Genomic DNA, 10,659 nt, shown 5'->3' on the forward strand with positions numbered 1-10,659 from the left:
TGGCTGATCTGCAGACGTGCCTCTCCTTTTTCAAATTAATGGAGTGACTTAAGTCTTCTAGTTTGAGCTGGAATCCTTTCCAAGCTCAAGGATGAAGTTTGAATGTGAAGCTAAACACAAAGTCACCATTTGCAAAATGGCCAAGCAGACGCAAAAGTTGGTGAAGTCAAGAGATCCGGAATGAAGATATTAAGATTTACCTCAATATTGAAGTCCATATTGCAAAGTATTTTGTTGAATTATGTGACAGGTGGCAAAATGAATGATATTTTGACAAAATTCAAAAGTAGCAAGACACGACAAATCAGAGAAAAGGTGTAATAGGGAAGCATATTCAGCAGACAAGAAACTAAAAGTTGACAAATTGACAATGAAGCATTCAGAGTAGACAAGCTGAACGATAGACAAAAATTGTCGGCAGAAATTGAAGAATCAAGGCACAATTGATCAATTACCGTCCTAGGTTTGATAGGCTCCTTTTAAATTAGAAATGATGTATTAAATACAAATTCCCTCTGTTTCTTTAACAAAAAAATGTCGAGTGTGAATTCGATTTTAATGAAAATCAGAATCCATGTCCCCCCAACAAATTCAAATCAACAAAACAAAGTTGCCTATGATTTCCTTGTTGATCGTCTTTATATGAACGCCACCAGTCTACAAGGCTAGGAGCCATTAATTTGCAGAAACACAAAATTGAGGAAACTCGAATTGCAAAATAACAATGAGGTAGGAAAAGAATGAGCTGACGCCAGACCCCGCTGTCCGCCCCCCCCCCCATGTTTTATCAATAATCGTAGCGCACAGATGGCGACTGGTGGCGCTATTCATAATGGCGGCCTCCAGTGTGGCAAAATTTCCTTCGTTCCTGAGATCCAAACTTTCGACGAAAGTGTGCATTGTTATCTTCATACTGGCCATAATTTTCTCACAGATCAGATTAGTGATATGCACAGTTACCTGCGAAACCTTACCTTTGCCCCGGACTTACGTAGTGTACCGCCTTGGACCTGGGGAAGTTATTGAGATTGACGGCAAGTTGATTGACAAAGCGTGGACTGAAGTTTCACCCAGTGAGCCATTTGTTGGTAGGCTGCTTGTGTTGGGGATTTCTGTCACAAACTTTGTTATTAGAAGAGATGTTGTATTCAAACATATCACATGCTACGTTTGCATGCTTGGATTTGGGAAGAGCTCCATACACGGACGTGGACATCACTTGACACTAGTATAGTAGTATAGTAGGGCCTACAAGTCCAAGTAACTTGGACTCGACGAATCGCCTCTTTTTGTGGTTGGGTGATTGTAGAGTCCAAGTACCTTCCATAGGCTTTCCAATTTCAATATTATTCATTCATTTCACTAAAAATAGCTCATACCCCAAGTCAAAATCCTCAGAATTCATTCCCCAAATAACAGTCCTGAAACCTGGAAACTGTCCAATGCGCCCACTTTCATGACTTGGGGATTCAGTGGGAATCAAAGATTACAATAATGGTGAGGTTTTCTCATGGAGGATGAAAAGAGAACTTTTCTGTTGAAATCAGAAACATTCGTCAGCCTAGCTGAGCTCAAACAGTTGAGGCACACATCACAACTTGGAGACTGTCCTCGTACATATTTTCTGAGAATTCCCTTTATTCAAGGACGAAATCAGTCCCCAGAAAGAATGCCAGCATTCAGAGTGCAGTCTGAAATTCCTGTGACAGTGTGAGGGATAGTGTAGTGCACAATGTGACACAGCTGTGTATCTGGGTGCTGCATACCAACTGACACAAAGAGTGACTTGAGCATAGGAGGGTCAGTAATGCTGGGTCAGTAATCTTCATACGTGGATCCTGGCATTTGTACGGTAAATACTGACCAATGTGTGCCACTCAGGACAGCTTTACCCTTTTCCAGTTTCTGAAAATTTAACATCATGACAGGATTAGATGACAGTAAGAGTAAATGAAAAACAGGGGTGAAAGAAAATTGTTAAGGAGAGATTATTTCATGTTCATGTCATTGTTTCTTTTTGAATTGCTGATCTGATCCAACAAGGATGGAATTTTTGTGTGAGAGCTTTTTAATTTTTCCTATTATCACTTTTGGGATCTTTCAGACATTCAAGGAAGAGACTTTCCCAGACCTCGCTTTGAGACCTGGGCCAAGCTACGCTATGATGACACCTATCTTTACATTGGCGGCTATCTGCAAGAGACGGATGTCTTTGCAAACCAAACTCAGCATGATTCTGTTGGTGAGTAATTCCTCAAAGCCATCTCTAGAATGCACATCCCCTCCCATTTGGTTGGAATTTGTCAGCAGAGTGGGAAACGTGATCTCAGGGTTGGGATTTGGTTAGAATTTAAAAAAAGCCTAATTATGACTGCCTTTTAGTTTCAAAAGGCTCCAAAGCACTCTTCTCTGACATTTGAACGGGCTCGTACATGTATCAACACACACACAGACTAACACACAGTTAAAAAAAACAGGCTGTTTAGATTTGATGTGGTAACTGCATATAGATGAAATACGTGTACTTCAATGGCTGCAGATGACCAACATTATCAATCTTCTCTTCAACAACGTGCCTTCAAAAGTCACAGGTTCTCTTTGAATCCACCACTGTCATATTATTCAAGTATATGTACATTGTAGCTTTAAAAAAAGTACTGCAGGAGTTCATTTTATTTTTGTGGAACATTTCTCATTCAAAAGAATGAAAAGAAAGGATCGCTTGTTGTTGAACTGTGAGATATCTGATCATCTACCATGAAATGGACACAGTAACACACCACTGGCAAGTTCGATCAAGGACCATTTGTTAACTAATGGTTGGTTGGTGACGTACCTAGCACTTGTGCAGTGAAGTTGAAGTAACCATTGTCAGGTCATTAGGCCCAAGGGGAAAAAAGGTGGCCGCAGGAAGGGCAAAATAGCAAAAATAAAAGTGAAAATTGTCATGTACTTGTGACATACTGTTTTTCCGGCATTTTTCTCATAACTGGTCCTCTCTGCACTTTGCTAGTGAAAATGATTTATTGCAATCAACGATGCGACCAACCTCAATAGGCTGATAGTGAATAGTAGACTAGACTAAACCACCTGTCGTCGACTAGCGTACATTCAATCAGAGTTATTCAAACAACATGTATGGTTAATTATGGTCCGTGATTGAACTTGCGCCATGCTTGTGCTATCATTGTTCATCTGCAGCGGCCCCCACCTATCGGAAATAAGCACTGTTGCTTATGACTGTTGTACAAAGCCATTATTCCCTGACAGTGGCTACTTACAATTTACAAAATCCAACACAGTGCTTTCTGCCATTACAGGGGGCCATCAGGAGTGTCCTGTAAAACGTAGCTGGCTTCATGTTCATGCACATTGCCAACATTCAGTTTTTATGTAACCTCCCTGCTGCATCCAAAAGAATTGAGCAAGGCCGTCAAATTGCAAAGGCAGCTTACTCTAAAAGCAGCACAAAATGGACTTGCTGAAATCACTGAAATGCCTCAGAAATTGTTGACTCGAGTGTTCGATGGATCATCTGGATGTCTGCCTACATGTATGTGCATTATGTGAAGAAATAAGACGAGCAAGTGTGAATGATCTTGTTTTGTACGGTTGGTTTTTGTCACTCATTGGTTAGAATGGTCTTGTTAAAAATTTGGAAATATGCAGTAAGTTCAGTAACTCATTTTGATTAATGTTCACCTTTTTCCATATTTTGCAGTTTTCAAAGACAATGATTTTGAGGTAGGTTGAATTTGGTTAATTTAAACTTAACTTGAACTTGAGTAAATTTTCATTTTAAAAGTGTTGGTTTTTGTCAGACTATCTGAACGCATTTTATTACAAATATGGGAGTATCAAGAATAATAATTCTTTTTGAGTAAATTTGCTTTTTTTTCATTTTCCTTTTCACCTTCAGGTGTTTACTGATCCAGATTGGAGTACACACTGGTAAATAAATCAATGTGTATTTTTATTTGAAGCAAATAGATATAGATGGACACCAACCAACATTTTGAAATGTATTTCTGTCAGTAGTGCATGTATAATAGAGAATCCACAACATTCTTGGGTCTTGTAAGTGGCTTAAAAGTTTGAAGTGGCTTGAAGTGGTCCCCCTCTCCAGGCTATCCCTAAAGGAGAATTCGGGTACGATTCTCAATCAGCCAGTTCTGCCTTTGTAATGAAGTGATCGCGCAGTTTAGGGAAACTACTATATGGAAATCCTTGCTATGAACTTGTCGCTCCTATTCACAGATTCCACCCAAGTTAGAATCAGTGGAGTCTAGTATTTATGGAAGATTCAGAAATGTGGAAATTAACTTCTTTGATCATTTTTTTCAACATGACCAGATGGAATTACTGCACAGGAAGTCCAGTGACATTACTCTCTCTAAAGCATGGATTCTTAACACTAATATAATCAGTTGATTTTGGGATAGCTGTAAATGATCCCTTCTGCCTTTAAGGCACAGTGTTCCGATTAGGATTATAAATGGAACCTGCATATATGATCATGACGGCCAGGCAGCCCCCTGATGTTGGCAAAGGCATTGTGCTTCTTTTTATGCAGAAAAACCAACATGGGCCACCTATTTGGAAATTTAGGATGGCATAGTGCTTCTGACTGTTACTAGGGGCATCTTCAGCAATCATTGCACTGTGATCATGCACTTTGATTGGTTTACAGAAAATTGGCAAACTGACAAGGACACACCCATCTCAATTGTGTGTCCTGACAGGTACAAAGAGTTTGAAATCAATGCCATTATTACCACATGGGACCTCATCTTGAACCAGGTAAACTTTGTATCTGTTCAAAAAGCTATAAAAAAATGAAAATTGTTGCCTATCAATCTACTTTCTGAAAGCATTAGGCTTTTAGAAAGGAATAGTAAGCCTGACCCACCACTTAAGTTAATTTATACACATTTTTGTATTCTTCAGCAACTTTTCTTTGAACCACTACAGTTATGTATTGGAACCGCCGGATGGAATTAAAAAACTCACCCTGAGATCATTCAGATGGACTGTCAACTAAACAATAACACATATGCTTGGACAAAATTGGGTGATTTTGTATTTGTGTGACTCATCACTTGGTTCAGTTTTCTTTCAGGTTAGTTAAAAGCACTGCTTCTTTCTCTGTGCCTTTTCAGCCATATATGAATGGTGGCTTCCCCAACAGCAGCTTTGAGATGCCAACCATGAAGAGCGCCATCTATGTTGATGGTCCTGTGAACAATCCACTCGTCAAGGGTAGGGCATTTAATGTAAAGTAGTAAAAAAGGAGATTGTTATCCACATTTTCACTCAAACAAATCAACTCTTGCAACAGTTTACTGGTCGTAATGGCTTAGTAATATCAGTGTGCTTTTCCATGTTTCTTCCTCAGAATAGAAATAAAATCAAAGTCCAGTTTTTTTCTTATTTAAAAGGTCCTAGGCTAGGATAGGATTTCATGTGATTTGAGTCTTTGCTTGACAGTAAATGCAATCAGAAACACGTAATACGATGTAACCAAGGCCAAGAAAAAGTGGTTTATTTCAGTTCATCGAGTTAACGTGTTCTGTTCTCTTCACAACCAGATCGATGTTTTTTAGATTTTGTTAGTGGAATCCATAGTTTCCAGTATTTTCAGAATAATATCAGAAGCACTTGTTGGCACAAATTAAAAACTTGTTTTTCCTCACTGGGCTGGCATATTTTGTCCAGATTGCTTGGCGCATTCCTGGAAATCAGATATTTAGGGATGATCTCGTTTGTTGTTTCAGATTCATACTGGACTGTTGAGCTAGCCTTGCCACTGAAAGACCTGGTATTAAATGACAGCATGGCTAGGGCACCACCTAAGAATGGGGACCAGTGGAGAATCAACTTCAGCAGGTGAGTTCTTATTTGCAATGTGGTCATATACTTCAGGGGGCTGAAATTCCTTTTGAAAGGTGCTTGAGTTTTGGAATTTCGTGAGTGCAAGAGTTTTTGAAAGTGTTTTGCTCAGTGTCGAAGTCGTGTCAATCGCTGGTCCACGACAAGTCATCCATTGTTTAGTCACAAGTCATAAGCTATTCAAATGAAAGGTGACAAAGACATTCCTTTGTCACTGTCCACCTCATGTCTTGTGAATAGACTTGTGATGGTCATGACTGTAGCCCTGAGTTTCCAACAACTCTTTGTTATCAAGGGATGGGGGGACTACCTTTTCTTTTCCCCTGACCTTATCTAATCATTTCGTGGCCACTGGGATGTTTCACATTCACAAAGAACTTTACTGTTTTCTTTCAAAATGTTGCATTTGAAATTGAAATTTGTTAAAATGTAAATGGCACTCAAGCAGAGCCAACTTGTGAAATGTTATCAACATGGCCTTATTCCTAGTTTAACCCCTTCACGGTGGGATTATTTTGACCGTGCCTGCTGGGCTGTGGTATGCCTTGAATGGAGGGCTTTGTCCAGCAGCAGGACCCATTGAAGCAGCAGCTGCGTGGTGAACAGACTGTATGCGTGGTATGCACTGATCCTCACACAATGGTGCGGTAGTAGCAGTCCTCCAGAGTGAAGGGGTTAATAAAATTGGGTCAAATAGTAATGTATGATGTTAGACATCAGTTAGAATAAAGCAGTGACGGGGTGGTCAAGATTCTGGAAATGGTTATAGCATTTGTGTGCAGATTTGGTTGATTGTACTGCTTTGTGCAAACATTACACCTTTGCCATTTCTTCACAGGGTGGAGTGGCATGTGAGAAATGTCAATGGACATTATGAAAAGGTCAGTTAGATTCTAATGTCCGTACAACTTGAGTTTACCTGAGGGCTTCTGTATAATGTCCCATCTTGAATGTTTCCGAGGCAACTTTTGTCTTACGTGCTCTTGTTGTACTGTTGACTAGTTACAAAGCATGGTCTGCCATATCTGCACTGAGCTCCTTAGTCATGCATGCATGTAATTATATTACCACTTCGTGATTTTCTTGTGTGTGTTTCAACTGAACTGTGTATCATTTCTAGACAAAAGAGCTTGCGTTTAATTTCATACTTATAGTATGCATGATTTTACTCTTCTGTCTTCTCCCACGACTTTCCCGTCACACACCTTTTGATTTACAGTGTTATTTTTCTTGTTTGTCTGGTACTGAGAGTTCTTGGTTTGCGTTACCATGTAGGTGCCTGGTTTACCTGAGGATAATTGGGTGTGGTCGCCACAGCATGTCATCAACATGCATCTTCCTGAAAGGTGAGAGTATTGTGTTTTGTTCCGTGGTTATCATGTAAACTACAGAAACAGTGACTATGCTAAGGTTTAAATGGTTTGCAGAAGGGATAAAGAAAATTGAGCAAAAACTGATTCAAACTTGCTTTTCTGGAATGCAGTGTTGGTCTATCTGCTTTGAGGGAACAAAAAATAGCACTGAAATGAAATGCAATGAAATGAAATATCGCACAAAATGAAATTTCATGTAAGGATATGTATAATGTATCTATATATTTCAGATGGGGAATCATTCAGTTCAGCACGGGCAAAGTCAACAGCAGCAAGTTCATCCGTGATCCCAAATGGCCGATGTACAACAGTTTGGTGGAAGTTTACAATGCAGAAAAGGTAGGTATAAGTTTTCTTAGATTTCTCCAGCATAAAGCAATTTTTTTGTATAGCTGTATCTCAAGTAGTCTTTGTTTGCAAACCCTGCCATTTCCCTTTTGGATTTCTCTAACTCAGATGGTATGTAGTTCTTTCAAATTGGGACATTTGGAATGTTTTTAAACATTCTTTTTTCTACAAATCTTTTTTCTCTGTGTATTTTGGAGAAAAGGCAAGAATTGTGTAGTGAACAGTATAGAGGTTGTGCACGGCAGTCATTTTTCAGGTAAGAGCTTTTGTTCAACAGGGATACAAATGAGTAAGACCTTTTCTGCTATCCTTCCAAAACAAAAGCTGTTACTGGAAAGACGACTGCCATGCACAACCTCTATTCATTTTAGCAAGGCTTCCAAGGTAGACACAAGAAGGCCAAAACAAGGCATCCATCATTTATATTTTTGCAGGCCGGCTTTTGGTTAAGTTGGAATTGTCTTTGCAAAAAACAAGTTCTTTTATGAGGCTTACGAATGCATCAACGATATTTATCATGCCAAACATAAGCAATGTAACTTGGATCATCAAAAGCAGCTTAATACTGCAAGTAGAAATCATGTCTCCATGAGGCACTTGGTGATGCACAATATTTTGAGTCACTTGATCTCCCCCCCCATTTAACCACTTGCTGCCCGGGGGCAGTTGTCAATGTAGATGATGCTGGTCTGGGATAATTATCATTTTTTTCGGTTTCAAAATTCTTTAAAATTCCTATCTTCATTTACATACACGTGAAGGACTGTCTGGTGCCACTCTAGCCTGACTGACAAAATCTGCTGACGCCTGAGTATTTCAGCCAGGCCTGCAGCCTTGTAAAAAGAGCTCAGAGCTTGCAGTGTTATAAAACTTTCTTTTGTTCATGAACCTGGCTCAGTGCGCTGGTGACCTCTTTTCAATAGGGGCTAGATTAGCATGCAGCGGTGCTGTGTGGCTCATCGCTGCGGTGATGGAGTGCTTTTATCCCCGGTGGTAATCTGCTCGCTCTAAATGCCCAAACCGTGGTATGCTGTTTCAAAATAAGGCTGAATTTTCTCCACTTTTGAGAGTGAGAAAATGTTGGTAATGCCCAGCAGCTTGGTTTTTTGTTCCGAGAATGGTCTTTTGTTACAAGGCCCTGTTCCCTTTGTCCGAGTTTGGAGACCCCGGCCAACATATAAAGCATACGTGTCTGGATCCGGAATCCCTGGCAGGAAGTGGTTAACCTACTCAATTCATCCTTCTTCCACAGCCCTTCTCGATGATAATGATTTCATAATTTTGCAAATCATATATTTATACCGTTTCACCAACTCACCATAAGTAAAACTGTACCGGTTTTCCTGTCAGATCTTCAATGCCATCGCTGGCTATTACACCAGCAACCTGACCCAGTTGGAGCTCCCTAGCTACGTGACCGAGGGCCTGTGCGCCGGTAAACCAGAAATCACTGTCATCCACAACTACCGCTTCAACGCCACAGTCAAGCCACTGGATCCCTCCTTACCTATGGGGCATGTCAGAGATGACAGATACATATGGTTTTCATAACCCGAAAAAGAACTAGCCAAGGAGGAGGTTGGAATCTGCCTCTTGTGCATTCTAGTGATGCCAGGAATATAGTTATTGGCCCCACTGGCGCTACCAAAGTAGCTGGTCTTGATTGCAAGTGACTTTAGCTGAGGAAAACACAAGAGATCTGTTTCACAGAAATATAACACCAGCTGATGATACCAAAACCGTTCATAAAGCAGAGAATTGCATTCGAGATCCACAACATTTTAATTTAATCATTTGATCCAGACATCGGCAATAGTGTAAATAATACTGTGAACACAGAAAACACCTTCATCTGGTGTTCTTCGAACAGGTGTACTTGCATCTTAGATGCTCCTTGAATTACATGTAGGTGCACTTCGGGAATCCTTCATATGGTTTAACTGTTAAAACAGGTATCAATGTATGCAGTTTCTCAAATTACTCAAGTTACTTAAATTTCTTACATATACTCCTCAGTCCACTGAATCTCCATGTTTCTTCCCAATTGTTAGACTTTTGAGCATCAAGCTGTCTGGGTGCTGGGCACTCCAACGAACAATTTTCCTCTAAACATTTTTCTTAAATAACAAGCACTCAATGATTTGTGTTCTTTGGTACTTTCCTACACTGCGTTCTCAGAGATGCTTAATTTGTCTCTCCTAAACGTCATGACGTCATTCCAGCTATGATCAAATGTTGAGAAAGCATGGCATGCTCCCTAGGAAACTATGGAACATTTTGGTTTTGAGGCTCTTGTAGGCAGTGGGCGTGGTCAAAAGGATGGTCATTAGTTACTGCTGGAGTTGAGCAACAGTTTTACTAGGTGCTCTTTCTGGGGTCTCATCCTCAGAGATTTCCAGGTTGTCTAGATGCTGCTTTAACTCAGACTCAAGAATGCCAGTGTGTACACCTGTTAGGACCTTATGACAGAGCATCTTCACCAGAGTTTGTTCATATAAGGCCCTTATTAGGCCATCAGCTTATTCAAAGCACAGAGCACATCACTCGTGACCTGGCCTGCATGCAGGTCATATTTGAGCCACATACCCATTGGATCAACCTCTTTAGCTCAATCTTTGACAGTCGGTGTGGGGATGGACAGTTTTGTACTGAATGTTTGTAAGGTGTAAATGTATTAGCATCAGTCTTTCCTGTTGTAGTCATTCAAATGTGTGTTTGTTCACTACTGTTACACATAGGGCCTGTTTGTTTCGCATGGATCTGAATCTCAAACAGTGATCCCAAAACTGGGTTGCTTTGCCCATTAGGTAGCATCTGGTATCAGTGAACCAATGTCAGAGCACTGATCATGATTCAGATCCGCATGAAACAAACAGAGCCCATATACTGAAAGAACTTGTCAAGAGGGAGTCTTCTCTGCCATACAACCAGCTTAGGATTCTGTAGGTGCTCCTTGCATTAAAACGTTTGGCATAAAAGATACACGCTCTGGCTTTGAAAAGTGTACTTGTGAAGTTTTTTTCTCCTAACGGCTCTAGAATCCTTCGTC

General features: G+C 40.3%; 1 protein-coding gene across 2 annotated transcripts; it reads left to right on the forward strand.

The window, feature by feature from the left end:
* The first annotated feature begins 817 nt into the window (after positions 1 to 817).
* LOC147795519 (uncharacterized) lies at positions 818 to 10,592 on the forward strand. 2 transcript variants are annotated; one of them, XM_087131726.1, is made up of 11 exons: positions 818 to 1,088; positions 2,105 to 2,242; positions 3,722 to 3,744; positions 3,920 to 3,951; positions 4,743 to 4,800; positions 5,160 to 5,259; positions 5,775 to 5,886; positions 6,728 to 6,770; positions 7,165 to 7,235; positions 7,493 to 7,601; positions 8,961 to 10,592. In XM_087131726.1, exons 1-11 carry the CDS (start codon positions 833 to 835, stop codon positions 9,159 to 9,161), a joined length of 1,143 nt encoding a protein of 380 aa, XP_086987852.1. In that variant the 5' UTR covers positions 818 to 832; the 3' UTR covers positions 9,162 to 10,592. The 2 variants fall into 2 exon arrangements, with proteins under 2 accessions (XP_086987852.1, XP_086987853.1); XM_087131727.1 differs by having other exon boundaries at positions 818 to 1,073.
* The last annotated feature ends 67 nt before the right edge of the window (positions 10,593 to 10,659 follow it).

Source organism: Acanthaster planci, unplaced genomic scaffold (genome assembly GCF_054643075.1).
Source record: "Acanthaster planci isolate LZ-2023a unplaced genomic scaffold, COTS_SCS Contig9, whole genome shotgun sequence".
NCBI lineage: Eukaryota > Metazoa > Echinodermata > Asteroidea > Valvatida > Acanthasteridae > Acanthaster > Acanthaster planci.

What these genes read in the sequence shown, in the direction of transcription:
- LOC147795519 (XM_087131726.1), top strand. Translation starts at nt 833, where the DNA reads ATGGCGGCCTCCAGTGTGGCAAAATTTCCTTCGTTCCTGAGATCCAAA. An exon ending in ACCCAGTGAGCCATTTGTTG is followed by an intron (nt 1,089 to 2,104) that starts GTAGGCTGCTTG and finishes GGGATCTTTCAG; the next exon opens with ACATTCAAGGAAGAGACTTT. An exon ending in GGGACCTCATCTTGAACCAG is followed by an intron (nt 4,801 to 5,159) that starts GTAAACTTTGTA and finishes GTGCCTTTTCAG; the next exon opens with CCATATATGAATGGTGGCTT.